The sequence below is a fragment of the Psilocybe cubensis genome, chromosome 6, assembly GCF_017499595.1.
Source record: "Psilocybe cubensis strain MGC-MH-2018 chromosome 6, whole genome shotgun sequence".
NCBI lineage: Eukaryota > Fungi > Basidiomycota > Agaricomycetes > Agaricales > Agrocybaceae > Psilocybe > Psilocybe cubensis.
The window spans coordinates 2,861,904-2,883,239 of record NC_063004.1 but is presented as its reverse complement, the minus strand read 5'-3'; the positions used below and the strand labels follow the sequence as shown (position 1 = coordinate 2,883,239).

Genomic DNA, 21,336 nt, shown 5'->3' with positions numbered 1-21,336 from the left:
CAACAGAGTCCAATCTAGAAACTCCAGAAACAGAACGAGGAAGAAAAGAATGCAAGGACGCAGCAGAATGGACAAGCAGGAAAGCAAGCAAAAAAGACAGATGCAGCTAGAAGCGATAAAAAACTCCTTTAGCCAGAGCACATCAAGCAGGCTTCCTTGTTTTCCAGCGAGCACTGTAGCTTAGCATCCTCGAGGTCACGCTGATATTTGCGGATCAGAGCAGCGGCGTATTCAGGGTCAGCTTCAGCTGCCTTGCGCTGTGTTTCGTCAAGAGAGAGGGCGGAGAGAGAGATGGCGATATTGTCATCCTCGGCGACAACGGTGTCAGTAGACTCGGTGGATGATGAGGGAGTAATGGCAGGCGCTGAGACCGATGGCAAGGGTGCAGGAGTAGGATCGAACTTGAGCGGAGACGGTGTAACAGGCTCCTGCTTGATGACAGGTGGAGGAGTTGCGAGAGAGCGTGAGGGGGATGGCGACGAGGTCGGTGTAGGAATTCCTGTCGAGCGGATGGCGGGCCTGCCTGTGGTGGAGGCAGCGGCGCGCTGAGCGGAAGCGTCCGATGTCTGGGTCTTCGCGACCTTAAGCAAGCTCTGGTCGACCGTGAACTGGATAGCTTGAGCTGCGGGTCTCGTACGAAGGTAGTACATGCCGGTCTTCAAACCCTTCTTCCACCCATAGAAGTGCATGCTGGTCAGTTGACCAAGAGTCGGGGATTGGAGATGGACGTTCAAGCTCTGACTCTGGCAAATGAAGGCACCACGATCAGCAGCGAGATCTAAAACCTTCTTCTGACTGATCTCCCAAACGGTCTTGTAGATCGCCTTGACGTCGTCGGGAATGTTGGGAATGTTCTGAATGGATCCGTTGTGGGCAATGATCATGTTCTTCATGTTGTCATCCCAGAGGCCGAGGTCGACAAGCTCACGAAGAAGCCATGGGCAAACAACCTGGAACTCGCCAGCCAGAACGCGGCGAGTATAGATGTTGCTAAATTGACATATGAGTACCGATCACAAGAAAGAAAATGCGCAACATGAGTAAGTACCTGGTATAAGGCTCGAAGCATTCATTGTTGCCCAAGATCTGACTGGTGGAAGCAGTAGGCATGGGAGCGAGCAGAAGAGAATTCCTCAACCCGGTCCTGGCGATGCGCTCCTTCAAGGATGCCCAGTCCCAAAGATCAGTGGGAGTAACACCCCACATGTCGTACTGGAGTTGGCCCTGTTGAGCAGGGCTACCCATCCAAGTCTCATATGGCCCATCGCGCTCAGCGAGTTCCGAACTGGCCTCAAGAGCTCCGTGGTATATGGTCTCGAAAATTTTGATGTTGAGCTCCTTGGCGGCGGGTGAATCGAATGGCATACGAAGAGCCATGAAGGCATCAGCAAGACCTTGTACACCAACACCGATAGGGCGATGGCGCATATTCGAACGGCGAGCTTCGGGGATGGGGTAGTAGTTGACATCGATAATCTTGTTCAAGTTGTAGGTAACAACCTTGGTGACTTCATGCAACTTCTTGAAGTCGTATTCACCGTTGACTATGAAAGTTGGCAAGGCGAGAGAAGCAAGATTGCAGACAGCAGTCTCGTCAGGGGAGGAGTATTCGAGAATCTCTGTGCAGAGATTGGAAGACTTGATCGTGCCCAAGTTCTTCTGGTTTGATTTGTCTGGTAGTATGTGTAAGTCCGCCGGGCAAGAAATAAAAATTGCGTCACTCACTATTCGCGTGATCTTTGTAGACCATGAAGGGGCCGCCTGTCTCGATTTGAGCTTCGAGAATAGCGTACCATAATTTTTGAGCAGAAACAGTCTTGCGTCCGCGGCCTTCTTTTTCATACTTGGCGTAGAGTTCCTCGAATTCTGTTCCATACACTTCATGGAGATTAGGGGCTTCGCTGGGGCAGAAAAGGGTCCAATCTGCGTTCGCCTCAACTCGCTTCATGCTGCGAAACAATGAATGAGAATGTATGCATAAATGTACACAAGACTTCACTTACAAAAGATCAGGGATCCAAAGAGCGTAGAAAAGATCACGAGCACGAGCCTCCTCCTTGCCGTGGTTTTTGCGGAGATCGAGGAACTCGAAGACGTCAGGATGCCATGGCTCGAGGTAAATGGCAAATGCACCCGGGCGTTTGTTTCCCCCTTGATCAACATAGCGGGCGGTAGCATCGTAAGCCCTGAGCATGGGCACAATACCATTAGAGTAACCATTTGTGCCAGCAATGTATGATCTAACCAAGATAGAATGGCGTCAGACATGATAGCGTTGCTCAGAATACAAATGTAACTCACCCGGTGGCACGGATGTTATGAATGTTGATGCCGATACCGCCGGCCGTCTTACTGATCATAGCGCAATTCTTGAGGGTGTCATAAATACCTTCAATGGAATCGTCTTTCATGCACACTAGGAAGCAAGAGCTCAGCTGAGGATTAGGTGTTCCGGCGTTGAATAACGTCGGCGAAGCATGAGTGAAATAGCGTTCGGACATCAGATTGTATGTTTCAATGACTTTCTCAAGATCCCGACCGTGAATGCCAACAGCAACACGCATGATCATGTGCTGAGGGCGTTCGGCGACACGACCGTTGATGCGAAGGAGGTATGAGCGTTCGAGTGTCTTGAATCCGAAACTATATCAGGGGTAAGTAATGAACGGTGTCGAACAGGAGGGTCAAGACACACTAGTTGTAGCTGAAATCACGGTTGTAGATGATCGCAGAGTCCAGCAACTCTGCGTTGTCGCGAACAACCTCATACGTCTCCTGCGATATCATACCAGCTGGTCTACCGTTCTTCGGGTTAACTAGGGATGGTTGTGTCAGTAAGACATGCCAACGAAAGGGTTATCGCGAGCTCGTACCATAATGGTACAGATCGCTGATAACCTGCGAAAAGTTTTTCTTCGTTTCCTTGTGTAGATTAGAGATTGCGATGCGAGCGGCAAGAACGGCGTAATCGGGATGTTTTGTTGTGAGATATGCAGCGGTCTCGGCAGCCAGGTTCTGTGAAGGTTGAACAATGAGCGATGATGTACACATTAATTTGGTAAAATACGCACATCAAGCTCCACTGTGGTTACTCCCTGGTAAACTCCTGCAACAACTTTCTGGGTTACCCTATGATGAATAGATGAGTACGTCGACAGACAAGAAAGGGCAACAGACGCGTACTCGACAGGGTCAATGAAGTTCTGATCGAGGCCGTATGATAATTTCCATATTCTAGCAGTGATCTACGCGGAATTATGTTGAGTGACACGTCAACGTCGACGCGACTTCATACATACCTTGTCAAACTGGACGCGTTCCTTGCGACTAAAGGAAAAAAGATAAGTCCGCCGATGTTCAATTCGCATCTTCGCTCGTGTTTAAGGTAGAAAGCTTACCCATCTGCACAGAACGACTATGTGATGAGCGTTGTGGTCATGAAACAAAGGTGGCATGCACTGACCTCGTTTATAGACATAAGCCATTGAGTACAAGTAACAGCGATGTGCTAGTCAGAGTTGGAATAAGGGGATTGATAAAGGAACAAAAGGCTTGCGGACTGGGAGCCCTGGTATGTGAGGGGGGAGATGGTGGAACAAGTTGAAGAGACCGAACAGCAACGCGGTCAATTTTATTGAAAACACTGACTAAGCACTCTTTGTTTGTCTGTGCTTGTCATCAACTTGGACACTACAAATGCATTATAATCCGTTTAAACCTTCATGTCAAGAAAAAATCCGAGTTTCTTCTGGATAATATTCAAAAAAAAATGAAAAACACGCCCCGGTACAGTCATTATAAAATTCACAAGGAGCAGTTTGCCATAAAGGCTTGCAAATTCATTTTATAAGGTTAGGGTTAGACGCGCTTAAATTAGTGACGCGTCAATCAACAAGCGCATTATTTACATGTATGTACGCGTTTCGTTGATTCCAACCCAACTGAATGATTATCACGAAGGATAGTGTGTATGTCATTCTCACGTCGGGATTTTCCGAATGTAAAACTAACTTCTACGGAAGTCTCGTATCTTGCACAGATAGTCCAAGTAGAACTCCCAGTAGAAATTTCTCTTACATTTTGAATAAAAGATGAACCTTAAAGTTGTCTTATACATTAAGTACCAGATCAAGGTGTCAGACTGAACTCCAGTTTGTGTGGAAATCAAACTGTAAGAAATGCTCGTATGTTAACTGGAAGAAAAAATACGAGAAGTTTTTCCAGTTAAACTGGAAGACACGCTGCAAGGTTATTACTATTAGTCAGATAATGTAGCGTAATAACCTACCCGATTTAGCTAAATCAGTCTTTGCACCGTGACATGTCAATTAATAATTGTAGAAGCAAGTCTCGACATTCCAGTGAAGCAGATATGTGGATTGTGGGCAAAGCAACTAGGGTTGAGTGAATCGTGCTGCGAAGGCAAATTTCTGTCCCAGAATCGGTCATGAATCCTGACACTGTCAGAATCGCCTCAAACTCTGACATTCCTTAATACCATAAATCATGAATGTCATTACCCAACCACACCTTACGAGACACCCTTGGGTATAATATTTCCTTAACCATATTTCTCCCCCTACAACTTTGCTTTTGCCTTCGTTTTTCCTTTCCCCTTCTTCGGCTTCTTCAACTCTTGCTCATACCGATCTTGCAACACCCTACGCAACACCTTTCCTGTTGGACTCTTTGGAATCTCATCCACAATCTCAATCCCGCCCCTTAACCACTTATACTTGCTCAGGTTCTCTTTATGCCACCTGTCCAGCTCTGCAATCGCCTTTTCCGCTACAACAGCTTTGCCTGTGTCGGGTGCAAGACCGAGGGAGGCGGAGGCATCTGGGGAGAGCACGACCCATGCCCTAGGTACCTTCTCGTCGGAGGTTCGCCCACCCGATACGCCTGCGACTGTTGCGTCTGTGATAAGCTTTCCCGGGTGTGCGAGGAGGCAGCCTTCAATTTCGACCGGGGACACCTGCGCGCCTGACACCTTTAGCGTATCCTACAAATAGAAATCAGTAAAGACTAAATACACAGCGAAACCAACGAACCTTTGCACGATCAGCAAACCAGAAATTGCCATCCTTATCCACTCTGAATCGGTCTCCCGTGCGCAACCACCCGCCGACAAACGTCTCCCGGTTCGCCTTGGGATTATTCCAGTAGCCCACTGCCACGTTCGGAGAGCGCAGCCACAGCTCCCCGGGCTCGTCCACCTCACAGTCATCTGGGATGACCGTGTCCGGTGACGGTGGAGGGACGGCATCCTCTGATCTAAGCACGCGCGCTTCCATCCCGGGGAGAAGCACGCCTGTGCACCCCGATATACGTTTCAGTTTGCCATTGAGCATCCCTGTATACGGCTGCACAATTGCGGCTATCGTCTAGCGGGGGAGTCAGTGTTGCTGTCTGGCGAAGAAAACCAAAAGGACATACTGCTTCGCTCATTCCGTACCCCTCCATTAAATCCAAGTCCACCTTGACCAGCTTCGTCAGCTTCTGGCCTAGCTCAGGCGGGAGATACGCCGCGCCGCTGTTCATAGCCACCACGCTGCTGAAATCCGCGTTCTCGATCCCTGGATAATTCGCGAGTTGATGCACAACAGAGGGGATGAGCGGGAGCGAAGAAACTTTGTATCTGAGTTGGAGATAAAGATGAGAGGTGGTGAAGTTATGAAATGGTAATACTCACCTGGGGATGGCATCCAAAGCAACCTTGACATTCCACTTGGGCAGAATAACCAGCGTGCTCGGCATCAGCGTTGCGCGGAAGCAGTACGAATGAAGCCCATATGTATGGTGCAGTGGTAAGAATGCTAGCGTGACCGGGATACCTTCGGGGTTTAATGGGGGTGGGGGCTGGAGAAACTCAGCATTTGCGTACGCAAAAAATGGCCCAACGTACAGTGTGTACCTCTGCGACAGCCTGCCCAGTGACGATAGCCTGTCCCAATGAGTAGATGAGATTCCCGTGTGAAATCATTACGGCTGTGATATTGTCAGGCAAAAGGCATCAGGATCGCATAAATAACACCGCGTTCAAGCCGCTGCTCCCTTCAGGCGAGGAAGGAAGGGGAAAACCCACCTTTTGGCAGCCCACTCGTCCCACTCGAAAATACGAGATAAGCGAGCGTATTCTTCCCCGCCGTGCGCACATCAATCGTCTTCGTGCCGCGCCGCCTGACGCCTTCAATGATGCTTCTAAACGTCTTCCTTGTCTTGCCCCTCTTTTCCTTCGCAGGAACACCAGAGGCCTCCTTCAAAAGATATACGCGGTCCGTAGATAGCCCGACCTCCTTGACCACGGGTAGGACATTGCTGAGGAATGCCTCGTCAACGAATAAACGTGTAGCTTTCGAGAGTTTCAGCGCGTGTTTGAGTTCAAAGGGCGTGCTGTAAGATGAGATGAGCGCAAATGGAACTGCAATGCGGATGCATGCATGTATGAGAGTAATATAGTCCTACTCCAGTGAGATGAGAAAAGAATTACAATTTGGGTGACAGAACACTCACCGACGAATTTTCACTGATAATGCCGATGATTTCTCTGCCTGCCTTCGCGTTGACGCTCTCAGCTCTATCAGTCTCTTTCCATCCCTGCAAGCCTAACCCGCCCTCTGCCTCGCTCACTCCCAGTCCTGTACTCAAATCCTCGATGTTACGCAGGTAATCGCGATACATGAGCCGACCCGTTGGATTGACCGCCGTGGCTAGAACTTCCAATCAGAATATTCGATAGCAGTAGAAACATAAAGATATACCCGCTGTGGTTACTCCGACTGCGGTGAGCGAATCAATTGGGTCGATGTGCACTGTATAGTTTGGCCATTCTGCTTGGTCTGGCCTCTTGAAAAACATGTAGTGGGCATTGACTGCTGGGAGTTGTGGGGGATCTGGAAACGGCGACTTGATGTACATTGTCAACCTGGGTTGACGGAGGAGACAGGGAATTGAAAAGGAAGGGTATACGAGGAAGCAATGGAGTTCAAGCTATATATTATCGCCGGCATGGATGATGATGAAGTTCTGAAAGGTGTAGTAGCCAGAAAACCGATACCGGCTTCGGCCACCATTATTTCCGAACAAACTGCCATCATTTACAGGCACCGACTGATCATGATGTATGTTTTCAGCGGTCAACATATACTTTATGTTAGCTAGATCAAGTTAGATAAATAGAAGTCCCCTTTTATAAAAATTATTCGAGTGTGTAGTTTGCTGTATGACAAACATACAACTAAATTTACCTAAGAGACGTGTATAACATTCGCTAAAAAATCGCTGTTTGTTCAACACGCAACAGTCGGCTCCCTCAATGTGCATGATCACCTGATTATTGCACCCGAGGAGCTATTTGGAGCGTGAGCAGTAGGGGGTCAGCTTGAAGAAACTCAGAACTGTGCTATTTCGAATATAAAACCAAGGAATATTGCCTAGAATCCGCAGCTTGTTCCAAAAATTCCCAAAAATCTTACTCAACTCCTCCGTTTCGATGTTTCTCTCCAAGGAACTATGTGGATACCTACCCCCTGAATCTGACTTGAACTCCGCCCTCCAACCAGCCTAGAATCACAGAGATATTATCAATTGGGGACAAGGAAGACCTAAATACATACATTCCATTAGATTGCATTCTCAGTCGCGGGCGCCTTGCTTACCCCCGGCCCCCGTCATGCGATCAAATCTAAGTATGTATATCGCTTATGTACGTTGATCATCCATGCATCATACCTGGCGAGTCTGATCTCCCCCGCACCACCTCCTCACCCCGCATTCTGTTCATTTATCAAATTTGTATATCTCTTCCCCTTCATTTCCCCATCCGAAAACACCATTTGACCACCTATCATAACTGCCAAACAACGTGAAGCTCTGCGTATTCAAGTAGACATGTACCTGTGCTCGGCAGAGTCCTCTATTATGATTTCGAGTCCGACGGCGACATTGTTAACCGGTGGGGTGTTTGGATCACCCCTAAGGATACGAATTCGGGAAACTAGCCGCCCATGGCACAAGCAACTTTGCAGCTTTCTCACAGAGCGTCCACTGCATCCACCAATTTAGGGATCAGCCGCGCTGTTAGAGTGAGTACGATCAATTTACCTCTATCAGCGCGGCGGTGAATCACCGCCACACCTGACGACCGCAGTCAGCCAATCGCGCTCTCTGTCCACAGTGTCATTGGGGATGGGTCGATGAACGGGAATTGAGAGAGACTGAAAGAAGTAAGCTACAAACATGCCTTGAAATGGGGGGCAACAGGGCTGTCCAGACCTATCCGGGGAGTCGGGTTTATGACAGAGTATCGTTGGTAGTAGCGATCCACACCGTAATCTGCTATTAGTTCCAAATAATTATATTTCTCCGAAGTTTACGAGGCAAATTGTTCAATAGATGGCCTGAGTGTCTTAGAGATGTAACAATTTTAGAGATGTCTTATGAGATGTGACAGTTTGGTAAACCTATCAAGCTCAAGAGCTATCAATTCCATCATCTATCTCCCCCAATGTCCACGTCTCTCTCCAGGGTCGTGACAGTACGTGTGATTGCTAATAAATTCAGGAGATAGTGGGTCAACGTAGCTTTTCGGTCGAGATTCATACGGTAGTCTCATGTGTTGTACGTCGATAGAAATCCTCTGCATACTGGTTTTTACTAAGTAAATTTGAACGTGTTCTTCAATATTGACGCCTCCGGACACCTTTGTTCGAGAAATGACTTTCACGCATTTGAGTGTGGAGATATATTGTGAATATTTCCGATACACCGACAGATGATCAACATTCACCTCTGCTTCAACTATTCAAGGAATGATCCTATTACGCCAAGTCTCGATAAACAGGTCTAATCTAATTACCACAAAGTATTATTAGCCAACTTTATGAAAGGATTTCATTAGATTCCTTGATTAAGTTGGTTCTTCGATCACAGAAACCTGGCCTCAGAAATTAGAAGGATAACCCCGAGCCTTTAAACCTGTCGTATCTAATAGACCATCAGAGACCTATGAATATCCTACTCCCTCAAATAGAAGACTTTAAGCTATAGAAAACCCTCGTAGCTGACTAGCTATATTCCGGTATATCGCCAATAGGATGGGTCAACCACCAATTTCAAATATAATGTGTGTCAAGTTCATCCTATAACAATTAAAAGATAAAAATACATCGAGTTTGGTTTAATGGTAGCTGAAAATCAAGTTATCCAGATATCATACACTTGAAATGTAAAGCTTTCAACAGATGGCTTGTGGACTTTGAATAGGGGCTAGGCGCGACGCGTATCGATCACGTGATCAATTTAACGACAATGTTGAAGGCCAGGGAACTGGAAGCACATACGTACGTATCGTGGTCTGTCTACGAGAGACTAAACTGGAAGCGGCTTCAGGAAGCTTCCCATTTCTTTCGAAATCAAGCTATATATATGGCTGAGTCAACTTGTGAGGGGCAAAAGGCCTTTTGCTCGATATTACGTATAGTATACCTATCAAGGAATATCAATTTCATCATCCATCTCCTCCAATGTCCATGTCTTGTCTCCAGTGTTGAAGTTCAAATTGTGCGTCTGATCACCAATAAAGTTCGGAGATAGTGGGTCAACTATTTCCGAATCAGTTCCATACAGAGGCAGCAAATAGTTTAGTTCGAGATGGATCTTCTTTATGCTGGTTTGTGCCAAGTGCATTCGAACGTGGTCCTCCACATCAACATGTCCAGGAATCTTCATTCGAGAAAACACGATTTTCACGTATTTGAGGATGGAAATACTGGGGATAGTTCCCGTGCGACTGAGAACAAATTGGAGCACTGTGTCGTCTGGTACTCGTGTTTGATAGAGTTCGAAATGTTCTAGTCGTGGAAGGAGGATCTTATCAGTAACCGTGGCTGTTGTTTCTGACTTGTGGTGTCCAATTAGGATTCCGAGGTCGAATGTATCCACATCTTCCCAGTTACCGAGCACCGACCTCAGAATCAACTTCGTGATGAAACTGACAGGCACCATATCCAATAGTCTATGGACCTGGGAGGGAGAGAGATGTTGCCTAGTGAAAGCAAGCCTATTCAGTGTTACAACACGTTCAACTAGGGACAGAATGGATGAGCCAGGAGGGTCGTCGAAGGAGAATTGCCCAATGATGGAGGGATTTCGCCAATCTATCCACTGAAGCTGTGGGCAAATTAGAAAGCTATATATATTTTCTCTGTTTTGAGACACCGCGAAATCATCTTCAATCATCAGGTATCTTAGGCATGGCAGCAATACAACTTGGAGGTTCTTATGTTGAAGCTCATACCTTTCGAGTGAAAGACGGAGATAATTAATGCGAGGGCAAGACCTTAGAAGTCTGATCACATCGTCAACTGGACAGGGCATGGGAATAGAAAGATAGGTAATGTTTTGATGAAGCTGGAGTCTTTGAGCGAGCACCTGCAGTCTGGCACCCCAAGAGTACGGAAGGCGTAACGATACGAATTGCAAGTTGCGGGATTCGAGTAGTCCTAGTGAAGGTCGCCAGTACACATCACTCGCTTCATCGGATATATCTGCCCTAAGACGGACAAGCATAGGAAGCTGACATGAGGACAGAATGGTTTCGAGCTCGCGATAAGTTTCAAGGGGAATCTTCAACTGCATAAACGCCCAACGTGGTGCATATTTCGCCACGATTTTGAGGAGTAATATTGAAGTTTCGGGTTGGAAATCACAGTCATGATGATAATCCTTCAGGCAAGTGATAGAAATCGACAATGGACAATCCCCAGATCGCGTCAACCAATCCGCGACGGCCTGACATCTATGTTGTAGCACAGTTGAAACTGTATGCGCTGGCACAATCAGATATCCTGGATGTTGAGGGTGTATATCACCTACTATTCGAAAAGGAATGTGAATTCTAGCCCATAATATGGGTAAAGAAAATGCAATGGACCTCCATCGGCGACAGATTCGTGTGAGTAGCATCGGGGGGTTCGAAGCTCCCATGGTAGGGTTGCGATGGGTAGGGAGACAATGTATAAAGATCATTTGAAGAATATCTTCGGGGACACGACGAATTGGGGCCAGTATACTGCTGTAACGATTCATTGACCCCTCGATCCCCGTTCGCGTTTGTTTTAATTTTTTTAGCAAAACTTCAAGGCGATTGATTTCGGCATTGGTCTCTTCCAAACGCTTCCATGGCTTAGAGAGAAGTCCTTTGACTTCAGAAATGGCCTCATCAGATGGATAGTCGTTGCATTTGGCAAGATCGTCCAAGTTGTGCTGCATGTCTGATAGAAATAGAATGGGGTGCGAGTTTAAAAGTCGAAGTGTGCTACTCGGTGCCTCTCGGTGCTCGATGCCGGCGGACTCCGCCGTTCTGCTCCGCAATTCAACAGCGACGGTAGGTCCTTTTGTTGCATCATTGTCAACTACTTCGTCGAAATGACTTTAGAAACTAGCCCGACGTTTCTTCAGTCACTTCTGGTATACACTTTGCATTTTTTGTTGCAACGACAACATACCACTAATCACATTCTAGGCGGGTGGTATTGCAGGGACCTCTGTAGACCTTCTCTTTTTTCCAATAGATACCATCAAGACGAGGCTTCAATCGTCGCAAGGGTTCAGGGCAGCTGGTGGGTTCTCTGGGGTGTATAAGGGTGTTGGAAGTGTTGGGGTGGGCAGTGCTCCGGGAGGTGAGTTTCTTTCGCAATTTCTGTATTACAATTTGTGACGCGCAATCCTTCTTTTAATCTCAGCTGCTGCATTTTTTTCGACTTATGAAGCAATGAAGAATGCGCTTCCTCTTTCTGAGGGACTCGCACCCGTGAAGCACATGGTAGCAGCGTCCGTGGCGGAAGTTGTACGGGTCTTCTCTAGCAGACATTTACAAGCGTCCCATTTACGCGATTTCCTTGGTTTATTCGCTCGTTGATTTCAGGCTGCCTGCTTAATTCGCGTACCAACAGAAGTCATCAAGACACGGATGCAGACGTCGACGTACGGTGCGCAGGGCGCTTCATCCTTCTCGGCGGCCAAACTCGTCTTGTCGAACAATGGATTGAGAGGGTTTTACAGGGGATTTGGCATAACAGTCATGCGAGAAGTGCGTATATGCTGTCTTTCAATGTCTTTTTTCCTGCTCATTCTTCCGAAAGATCCCATTCACATCGCTGCAATTCCCGTTGTATGAATTCTTGAAACTTCAGCTGTCGCGAAAGCTCAATCGCAAACCGCTGTACGCTCATGAAGCAGCCATTTGCGGAAGTATCGCTGGTGGAGTGGCAGCAGCACTGACGACACCTTTAGATGTTCTCAAAACCCGAGTCATGCTTGACACACGGGTCAGTTTTTTTTCCTTTTAACTAACTACATTGCTCAACCATTCTCAGGACGCCACCAAGTCAAAACTTCCCTCTTTACTAACCAGGTTTAGGAAAATCTATGTCACAGAGGGACCAAAAGCGCTGTTTGCAGGTGTAGTACCACGGACGCTTTGGATATCCGCTGGTGGTGCCGTATTCTTAGGGGTCTACGAATGGGCCGTGCACGGCCTTATGGGCCTGTGACTCTTACATTTATCATTACATTTAGACGACAAACTAATAGAAAGCAACTGCGTGGACCGTGTCCAGCTATCTGGCGCTAGAAGGGGGCGCGTTGCACTCCATTTCCATCATCCAGAGACCGCTTCGCTCTCCCAACGACCCGAAACGTCAACTTGAGGGAGATTCAGGTGCCTTTCCAAGCTTCAAAATAACCTTTGGAAGCCTCTTGATGGGCGGGGCCTCGTCTTCACTTGAACTCGGACTCGGACTTGTCAATGGGCTGCTGCCAGTGGAAGCAAAACTTTCGTCGCCAGATTTGATATTGGCACCCGGTTTGACCTTGCTGCTGGACACAGGCTTCGTGGAGGCCGATGATGCCGGCGGTGACTTAGGCATCGCTTCTCTTCCCTTCGTCCGATCACGCAGCGTTCGGGAACTCGGGGGAATGAAAGTGGAACGTGATGACGTCGTCGACGCCGAACCGTCTATCGAGGAAAAGATCGACAGTGTGCGCTCAATCCATGGCTCTACTGATCCCTTTGCAGGCAAGGAAGGACGACCGCCTCTTCTTTTCTTTGTCGCTGCCTCCAGCTACAGAGTTTCGTTAGTTAGATTCAAGCAGGAGTTTGAGTTTATCGTGGTTACCTTAACAAGATTCGGGATGCTCCACCACTGCTCGTCGACTTGTATTCCGTCTGGGGTATCAACTAATCCCGAAAGATGTGCCATCGCCCCACTTATGAGGGCCCTGTCACTGTATCCTCCTTCGAGGACACTTATTAATCGACCTCCAGCGTATCTGTCACTGAAGGCACATGCGTCCCTCGCAAATCGGTGGTAAAAGGACGCTGGTACTTTGCGATTATGCCTTGACATTGATTCATATTCATGTTCGCATGCGTCCATGCCACAGCTATAAGACCAAGCTCGAGTTAAGATAAATTACATTGAGAAAAAGTTGGAACACAACCCACCTGATGAACACCAGTACGTCGTCCCCAGGTCCGCCAGTGTCATCGAGGAAGTCTCGAGCTTTACTGAGAAGTTTGCTATATTTATCCTTGTAGAGTACGTCCCAGAAGTGCTCTTCAGAAGTATATGTCTCCAAGTGAATGTTCTCGATATATTGTCCATGTGATTTATGGAGAGAGACAGAGGCAGCTTGGACAAGAGGAACCTTGCCATCCTACAGTGCGTCCGTCAGTAAATGATCAAAGGCCATGGCCTTCAATACTCACTTCACAGGGGTATGATAAGATGTCATGGATGGAACCATAGTACACCTGTGGTCCAGTTTTCTCGTTTGGACTTCCTCCCTCGCTTTCGAGGGTTTGACGATAGGTTTCTTCGTTTATTTGCCACACAACCGATTGAGTGCCATTTCCTAGAGATAAGGCAAGAATAGCCGTAAACTGTTAACCATTCTTGCAAATAGAGTAAAAATCCGTTACCATGGTGTAAGTCGATGTCAAAGATCACTACCCGTTTAACGCCATGCTGAAGATGCGCTTTTAGGGGGAAATTGGTCAGCTAAAAAATTTTGCTGGAGTGAAAGAACAAAAGAAACACACCATGTGCAGCGCCTACAGCAACGTTGTTGAGGAAGCAGAAGCCCGAAGGCGTATCCTCGCCACAGTGATGCCCAGGGGGGCGAATGGCGACAAAGGCACGGTGTAAAGGCGGATGGGTAGCGTTGGATCTGCAAGACGACATGATATCATCTACGGCTTCGCATACTGTGCCTACTGCTCCCTGGAGAGCATTGAGGGACCCAGGACATACTAACCTTACAGTCCTTAGTGTTATCGGGCAGCAAGACAATGAATGGCACTGAACGCACGGTATAGATCGCCTTGGGCATAACCCTCTGGAATCTCAGACCCGCCATTGGAGATCTTGTCTTGGCTTTCTTTGATCCATTGAGAGAGATTCTCTAGGTATTCGTCTCTTTCAATATCGCCATGGATGAACTTAATGGCTGGGTCCGATAAGATATTAGATGTCGCTTGGCTGTGGATAATCCTGACGGGCGATTTCTGAGTTGAAGAAAGGTTCGGGTCAATGGTCAATTTGTTCATAACATCTACCAGGTCATTTGCTTCTCTCGTAGCCTCTGCATCCTGCGAACCAGTATCTGACTTGGGATTCTCTTGCAGAGGGATTAACTCCTCGAGACGCGCAATGGCTGCAGAAAGCCCGACGTTGATGGCACGCAGACGTTCCGGTCTTTCTACAATCGCCGAAAGGTCCCTCGAACGTATGTATTTATGCTGCAAGCAAGCATGCTGTATAAAAATTGCCGAGTTTTTAAGTGTACTTGGACTAGGTTGAGGTAATCCCCGAGAGCCATGGCTTGAACTGGAGTTGAAATCTGCCATGAGGGTTTTTCGTGAAGTGTGTCCAGATCTTTAAGTGTATAGAGCCCTGAGAAAGGAGGTTTACTTGAAGATAAGGTAAGGCAAGTTCAGTGTGCGGTAGTAGGTTAGATCAAAGTTAAATCAAACTTCGAACAAACTTCGAATCAAAATGAGTGTTGTCGCGCGCCACTCAATTCATCACGTGGGCGGATTAGGGCAGGCTCAGACGCGCATGTCGTGCGAACACTGGTTACTAACCAGCCCTTGAGATGTTAATTAAAGGACAGTGCCTTTTAAGCACTAATCCATCTAAGTATTGTTATAGAAAGAGCTCTGTTAGCATAATTTAATACAACTTAGTACATAATGATACAAAACGCGCAAGTACATGTGAATAGCAAAGCGAAGTTTAAACCGAGTTATCACGGCGTTCTATCGAGCTTCAGACTGTATCCAACGCTCAAACAGATCTTTTGAAATCTTCAAAACCTGGCTGGAAGTAGGTCTCTCCTCAGGGAGTTCCTTCCAGCACATTTGAATCAAATCCCATTGTGCATCGTCTACGAACGATGCTGACGGACGACGAGGCTTAATACCTTGATGCAATTGAATGACAACCTGGGCATCGGTGCGCAAGTAATGATACGGCATGCGTCCGGAAAGGACCTAAAGATTTTTTAGCTATGAAGAGTAGGAAGATAGTGAAATACAGACTTCGAGCATGACACTTCCAAATGAGTATATGTCGCTTGAGGTCCCAATAACAGGAACAGCGTTTTCGTCGAAGGCGCGGAACAAATAGGCGTCTGCCCAGCGAACTGAGCCACCGAGATGTGACGTATATACCGACTGAACAGAAACGTTGTCATCTTGGCATTCCTCCATGATAAGAGTGGAAAGTCCAAAATCACACAGACGTGCATGCAAGTCATCGTCAATGAGAACATTCGACTGTTAAAGAGAATGCCGGAGCGAGCGTCATGAAGTGATAGGGTGTGCAAGATATAGTACAGAACCTACCCCAGTCAAATCACCATGCACAACAGGACGAGAATGCACTATTGAGTAGTGTCAATTATATCAATAGTAGTAGAAAAATAAGATGCAATGCGTACGATAGTTTAATCCAGACGCTATCTCCGATATAAGCCTCAAGCGGTCGCCCACTGTGAGTATGTCACCACAACGCTCGAGATACTTTGTCAGACTACCATTTTTAAGCCAAGGGCACACCATGGAGACGTAAGGACCATATCCAGTAACAGTTCCACACAATTCCAAAATATGTGGATGCAAGAGTCCTTTCCAGATGCTGAGCTCCTGGTGTAGTCGCTATAATATTTTGGAAGTAAGAGCAGTAAATTTATACTCATTATGGATCTGCAAACCTGGACAAGTTTCTCTTTCGCAGCACCTTCATTTATCGTGTTGCGTATGACTTTGACAGCAACCTAAACAATAACATCAGAACAGAGTATGTAAGGCTATGATGCAACGAGAAATACCTGCATAGTTCCATCCTTCTTCGTCCAGGTGGCCTTCCACACGTCCGAAAAACCTCCATGCGCAATGGGATAATAACCTTCCTTTACAATGTGCTGTGTCAGGTCAGGAAATGATATCGAATCTGCATATCCATTATTAAGTAAGTGTCCTCCCTCTGCAGGTTCATATTCAGTAGGAGACTCGGTGAGATGATGCAATGAAGGAATCCCGTCTTCCGGGACAAAGCTCAAATGAAGTGGGCTTCGAGGCAGATCGTTGACAAATAACGTAGGCAATAGGTTAGGGCTCAGGATAGAGGCTTTATCGCTGGTCTCAACACCTATCATAGACGAACTCTCAGAGCGATTGCCCTTTCTCCCTATGAGGCTCCACGGACGCGCTATAACGGACTTGATGCCAAATATTTCGTCTTCTGTGGGAAGAAGAGAGACGCCGGAATAGACACTAACGCCGTCGCTGTCTTCGAGATACCGTGGAACGGACGTTGAATGGCTGACTCGTGATACAAAAGGCTCCAGTAATGTCGTCCATTGGGTGTATTGCCGATGAATTATGGGATAAAAGATGATACTGCATTCTGATTTACTGCCCCAGGAAATCTCGAAGATGGCTAGTGAAATGTGTAAGTGTTATGTTTGTGCAGAAATACACCACGTACCAGTGTCTATGCAGTGAAGTAATTTTAGGCTGTCTGTCGGTATTGAGAGCATGATGACGAGTGGATACTGTTCCGCCAAAGCTGGTCCTATTTCCCATGGTTTGACAGGATACCGAACGTGCCCAAGGTCGATGCTGTCGCTCCTCCGGTGGTCGGTACAGCATATCAACATTTTTTCAAAAAGAAATACAGAATAATGTTGGCCGGAAGCAGGGTCGACAAGCATGCAGTCGTCATGTAGGATATTTCCCAGGGCATCTTCGTCGAGTAGTGTCTGAGAGCCAAGTCGAGGGCGTAAATTATTAAAACACCACATTGTGCGTAATTCCCGACCCACTTCAACGAGAGAATCTGAGATTGTGGCAGATTCAAGGCTCATGATACAAAGACCATCGTATGATTCATGTTCCGTAGGAGAAGAAACATCAAGAATAGCCTGAAGGTGCGAAGAATAATCGGAAAAACGTGAGATTATTTCTGAGAGGTTTCTCAGAATGATTTTGGCGTCCTCTCTTGCTCGACTGTTTTGACGATTAAGGAAGTTTTCAAAGGTGAGATAGTTGGCACAAATGGAGCGGTAGGCACTGTTCATTCGGGTAAAAAAGACTTTGTTCTGAAATTCCGTTAGTCTAATAGCTGCATCAAAGCGTGACGCTATGACACACATGAAACGCAAATATATGCTGCCAGTTCTCGATGACATCCACTTGCGAAAGGGCTTTCAAAACGTGTTCGTGATAGGGCACAAGTCGGGAACAATTGACAATAAATCCCTCCAGCGAAGGATGAGCAGCCTCCGGGTCTTCATATAGCTTAGCAGCCGAATCCTGTGGGTCGTGTTTATTCTAATATTTGACAAGTTACATAGTTTCAATACAATCTTACCGCCGTCTGGATCAATTTGGAGTTGTGGGAACGCTCTGCGATGACAAGCTGTTCGATAAGCGAAGAACGCCTTGCTGCAGAGCCATGGGGCAAGGAGAATATACCAGGATGTTCTGTTTGCAGGGCGAACAGAATACGATTGATTGTTTTCAGAATCTAAACAAACGTGGATTGTCTCAGTGGTGATATTCGTTGAGCAAGGAGAGTTTGCACACCCTCAAGTACCCGGCATTAATCCCACTCGTAAAGTCATCCACTCTTAACACCTCTCCATATGACAGTCTTCCTTGCGATTCTAATGTCTGCACCCGCTGAATGAAGTTGGAAAACAGCTGTTCTCGTTGCGCAATGGACACATTGAAGTCGAACTCGTCCGCCGAAACGCTTAGATACCGAGGGGTTGGCGATCCTAGAAGTTGGAGGAGTGTGTTGAGTGGTGCACCAAAGCAAATGCAATCCCACAGGAGAAGAAAGGGTGAGTTTACGCGACGTCGAACGTATTCCCGCGTGTACTCTAACCAGGGCTTGAATTCAGAGATGAGGTGCAGACGCGAAAGTGTCTTGAAGCTTTCTTGGCAAAGAAGTTCCGAGGGCACCCTTGGGTGCTGTATACCTATGTGATGGGCTGACATATGAGGGATACCGAACAATGAGCATCATGGGATCATATCATGGTGTTCTGAAGAGGGAGAGAGAGAAAGCAACATAGATTCAATCTGCATTCAATAATTCGCCGTTAATGGCGGGACAGATGGCATCAAAAGCTGTGCGTCGCCAATCAATTAAAACACCAGCCACGGCAACATTGAACATTCAGCACTTCAGCCATCACACCACTTTCCTCACCCGTAAGTATCTCTACAGCATTAGCAAGCACGACCATTTTCTGCAAATTGATGAGATACACTTCGAAATTTCAGATATAATACTTCGTTTTACACCGTCAAGCTCTGGATCTCTCGCTGATAATTGACGCCGTGCAATGTCAAATCGATTGGACGTTCTTGCCCAAAACAACAATCGCCCACCAGACGAGGCTGTATCAAAGGTCAAAGAACTGCTCTCTGGACCATGGAAGCAGATAGACGATGCGAAGGCGGAAATACGACGTCTAGAAAGTCGCGCCGAAGAACTAAGGCTAAAGGCAACGGAAATTGAACAGTCGATCACGCATTATGAGTGCATTCTAGCTCCAGTGCGTCGTCTCCCCCCAGAGATTCTTTATGCAATCTTCGAACATAGTCTGCCGACTCACCGAAATCCAACAATGGTTGCTTCCGAATGCCCCATGCTTCTCACGCGCATCTGCAGTAACTGGAGAAGTCTGGCTCTTTCTTCACCTCGGCTGTGGGCTCGAATCCACATTCCTTTTCTGACAGAGGGTGCTTTGGGAGATAACACTCCTGATTTCCTCACATTTTCATCAAGTGAGGTGTGTAATGTCCTCCGACTCAGATGCGATGCTGTCTCAGAATGGCTTCTCCGTTCTGGAGATTGTTCCTTATCGATTTCTATTTGTTTTGTCTCTGGATTTGTCCGACAAGAGCAAGACAAAGTAGACAAAACCACTATAACACTCTTTGAGAGAATCTTGACGTTTGCTTCTCGTTTGAAATGTCTGGAGCTGCACGTTCCCGAGCTTGTATATCTCGAACTGGAAAAAATGATACACAATCTCCCTCTCCTTGGGCTTACGCAAGTAAAGGTATCCGTGTCTGACCTACTGACGGAAGGCCAGCAATTATTCACCGGACTCCTTACATCTCCCAACTTGCGCCACGTTTCGATTGCTCCCCATGCACTGCCCAACGGTCAATTGTTCAGAAACATTTTCGCATATGAAAACAAGATCACGCATCTCTCCAATCACACCTATTGCACTGCTCAGGAGGTATTGTCATTGCTGAAGATGTGCCCTTACCTCCATCATGGGGAATTCTCTCTAATCTATTCGGACCTCGAAAGGCGTCCTGGAGAAACGATAAATATGCAGTACCTTGCTTCGTTGTGGATCACAGAAATTAATCCGAATTCTTCAGCTAGCCACGGTATTTATGATTTGATAAACGCACCAAAGCTACAATATTTCGACTATAAAACCCAAGGGAGTGTTGTTCCATACGGCGAAGATGATCACGATTTCCCTTCAGTTCGAATGTTCATTGAAAGGACACCAAAGTTACTCCAACTCTCCATTGGAAGGTTCATCTTCTCCCCTACTGTTCTCTACAACTTTCTTCACGCCATCTCAACATCTTTGGTCAGGTTGGTTTTCAACGCACTGAACGTCCACTACACAATGAAGATTCTAGACCCATTTGACCTTCGTTGCCTGATTGCTCGGATCGACACTGACTCGAGGACGGTCCTTTTGCCTCGATTGGAAATTTTAGAGTTATACAGGACACGAGTATCGGATGATGATATTTTAGAGTTTGCCACCAGCCGTATGGGTACAATACCCAATGTTGCAAAACTGAGAATGGTGAAGATAGTTTTGGACCGCAGAAGGGCTCCGAACAACCCCGATATTCAGTTGGCGGTAAAGAAACGATCACACGAGCTGGGTATCCATATCGACTTGCAGCTGGAGTATCTGCGTCCTGCGGAACAGGTACCAGGCTATGTTGGTTTCCTCTCACCAATGCATATCTCTAACACTGCCTATGGAGCACGAGATACGGTGGATCGTACATGGATATTTAGAGAACATGATGATGGAGATGGGTATATCACGGTTTAGCTCTCTTTAGCTCTCCTCTTTTCCATCGTTTTTCGATTGTAGATTTCAGTATTAGAAAATAATGTACAGTGATTTTTCGTGCCAAAACAAGGATCTCATGGAAAATTATATACCAAGAGAAAGTCTGTAAATTATTCCGAACGATTCAGAGCGGCGAAGCAACGGCTACAGTTCATTTCCCACGGAGGCTGACGCGACGCGCGCGCGTATCGCGCCAGATCACGTGTGCGACGTTGTATGACGTTTCAATTTTTATCTGCTCGTTGCATTGTTTGCAATTCAATGATATGCGCCCAATGCGCGTCAATGTCATTCTTCCATATTCGATGCACCATATCACCATGTGTACAGCAAATCTCTCCGCCGAGTTATCTCCACCTGGCACGGGCGCACAGTCAAGATGAGGATGGCCACGAACTATTTTCAGAATCAGGGAACTCGAGCATGTCGGAAGGTTCCCTGTTGGTTTCAGGACAATAATCCAGCCTACCACTGGCATACTCTATACCAGACTGCCTTGAGGAGCAGGCCTCAATTCTATAGGGATTACAACCAGCACCACGATCTACTTCGGATGACTTTAACGTGAAGACGGTACGTGAGAGCTTTCACCGAAATCATACACGAAGGTGGTAACTGACCATAGCTGCACAT

General features: G+C 46.9%; 7 protein-coding genes across 7 annotated transcripts; 2 read left to right on the top strand and 5 right to left on the bottom strand.

The window, feature by feature from the left end:
• Window positions 1-128: 128 nt before the first annotated feature.
• Window positions 129-3,485, bottom strand: JR316_0007391 (ribonucleotide-diphosphate reductase subunit rnr1; the record flags this gene model as incomplete). The annotated part of the gene is made up of 11 exons (XM_047893134.1): window positions 129-990; window positions 1,049-1,673; window positions 1,726-1,949; window positions 2,004-2,240; window positions 2,302-2,643; window positions 2,696-2,816; window positions 2,874-3,015; window positions 3,072-3,129; window positions 3,184-3,245; window positions 3,300-3,327; window positions 3,460-3,485. The coding sequence occupies 11 exons, from the start codon at window positions 3,483-3,485 to the stop codon at window positions 129-131; spliced, it is 2,727 nt and encodes a 908-aa protein (XP_047748416.1).
• A 1,094-nt stretch (window positions 3,486-4,579) lies between these two features.
• JR316_0007390 (putative 4-coumarate--CoA ligase 2) lies at window positions 4,580-6,918 on the bottom strand (the record flags this gene model as incomplete). Its single annotated transcript, XM_047893133.1, has 8 exons — window positions 4,580-5,002; window positions 5,052-5,384; window positions 5,437-5,638; window positions 5,693-5,859; window positions 5,906-5,988; window positions 6,086-6,461; window positions 6,514-6,710; window positions 6,762-6,918. 8 exons carry the CDS (start codon window positions 6,916-6,918, stop codon window positions 4,580-4,582), a joined length of 1,938 nt encoding a protein of 645 aa, XP_047748415.1.
• Window positions 6,919-9,489: 2,571 nt separating this feature from the next.
• JR316_0007389 (uncharacterized protein) lies at window positions 9,490-11,271 on the bottom strand (the record flags this gene model as incomplete). The annotated part of the gene is made up of 2 exons (XM_047893132.1): window positions 9,490-10,045; window positions 10,298-11,271. 2 exons carry the CDS (start codon window positions 11,269-11,271, stop codon window positions 9,490-9,492), a joined length of 1,530 nt encoding a protein of 509 aa, XP_047748414.1.
• A 156-nt stretch (window positions 11,272-11,427) lies between these two features.
• JR316_0007388 (Putative mitochondrial carrier protein PET8) lies at window positions 11,428-12,554 on the top strand (the record flags this gene model as incomplete). The annotated part of the gene is made up of 6 exons (XM_047893131.1): window positions 11,428-11,469; window positions 11,525-11,681; window positions 11,745-11,848; window positions 11,927-12,091; window positions 12,144-12,329; window positions 12,378-12,554. 6 exons carry the CDS (start codon window positions 11,428-11,430, stop codon window positions 12,552-12,554), a joined length of 831 nt encoding a protein of 276 aa, XP_047748413.1.
• Window positions 12,555-12,701: 147 nt separating this feature from the next.
• On the bottom strand, window positions 12,702-14,883 carry JR316_0007387 (Histone deacetylase HOS3; the record flags this gene model as incomplete). Its single annotated transcript, XM_047893130.1, has 8 exons — window positions 12,702-13,124; window positions 13,179-13,446; window positions 13,508-13,719; window positions 13,772-13,917; window positions 13,985-14,041; window positions 14,105-14,314; window positions 14,374-14,803; window positions 14,851-14,883. The coding sequence occupies 8 exons, from the start codon at window positions 14,881-14,883 to the stop codon at window positions 12,702-12,704; spliced, it is 1,779 nt and encodes a 592-aa protein (XP_047748412.1).
• A 439-nt stretch (window positions 14,884-15,322) lies between these two features.
• JR316_0007386 (Tyrosine-protein kinase) lies at window positions 15,323-18,571 on the bottom strand (the record flags this gene model as incomplete). The annotated part of the gene is made up of 10 exons (XM_047893129.1): window positions 15,323-15,556; window positions 15,605-15,841; window positions 15,911-15,948; window positions 16,006-16,222; window positions 16,279-16,341; window positions 16,396-17,006; window positions 17,055-17,667; window positions 17,720-17,881; window positions 17,940-18,095; window positions 18,155-18,571. 10 exons carry the CDS (start codon window positions 18,569-18,571, stop codon window positions 15,323-15,325), a joined length of 2,748 nt encoding a protein of 915 aa, XP_047748411.1.
• Window positions 18,572-18,921: 350 nt separating this feature from the next.
• On the top strand, window positions 18,922-20,682 carry JR316_0007385 (uncharacterized protein; the record flags this gene model as incomplete). Its single annotated transcript, XM_047893128.1, has 1 exon — window positions 18,922-20,682. The coding sequence occupies one exon, from the start codon at window positions 18,922-18,924 to the stop codon at window positions 20,680-20,682; it is 1,761 nt and encodes a 586-aa protein (XP_047748410.1).
• Between the last annotated feature and the right edge of the window lie 654 nt (window positions 20,683-21,336).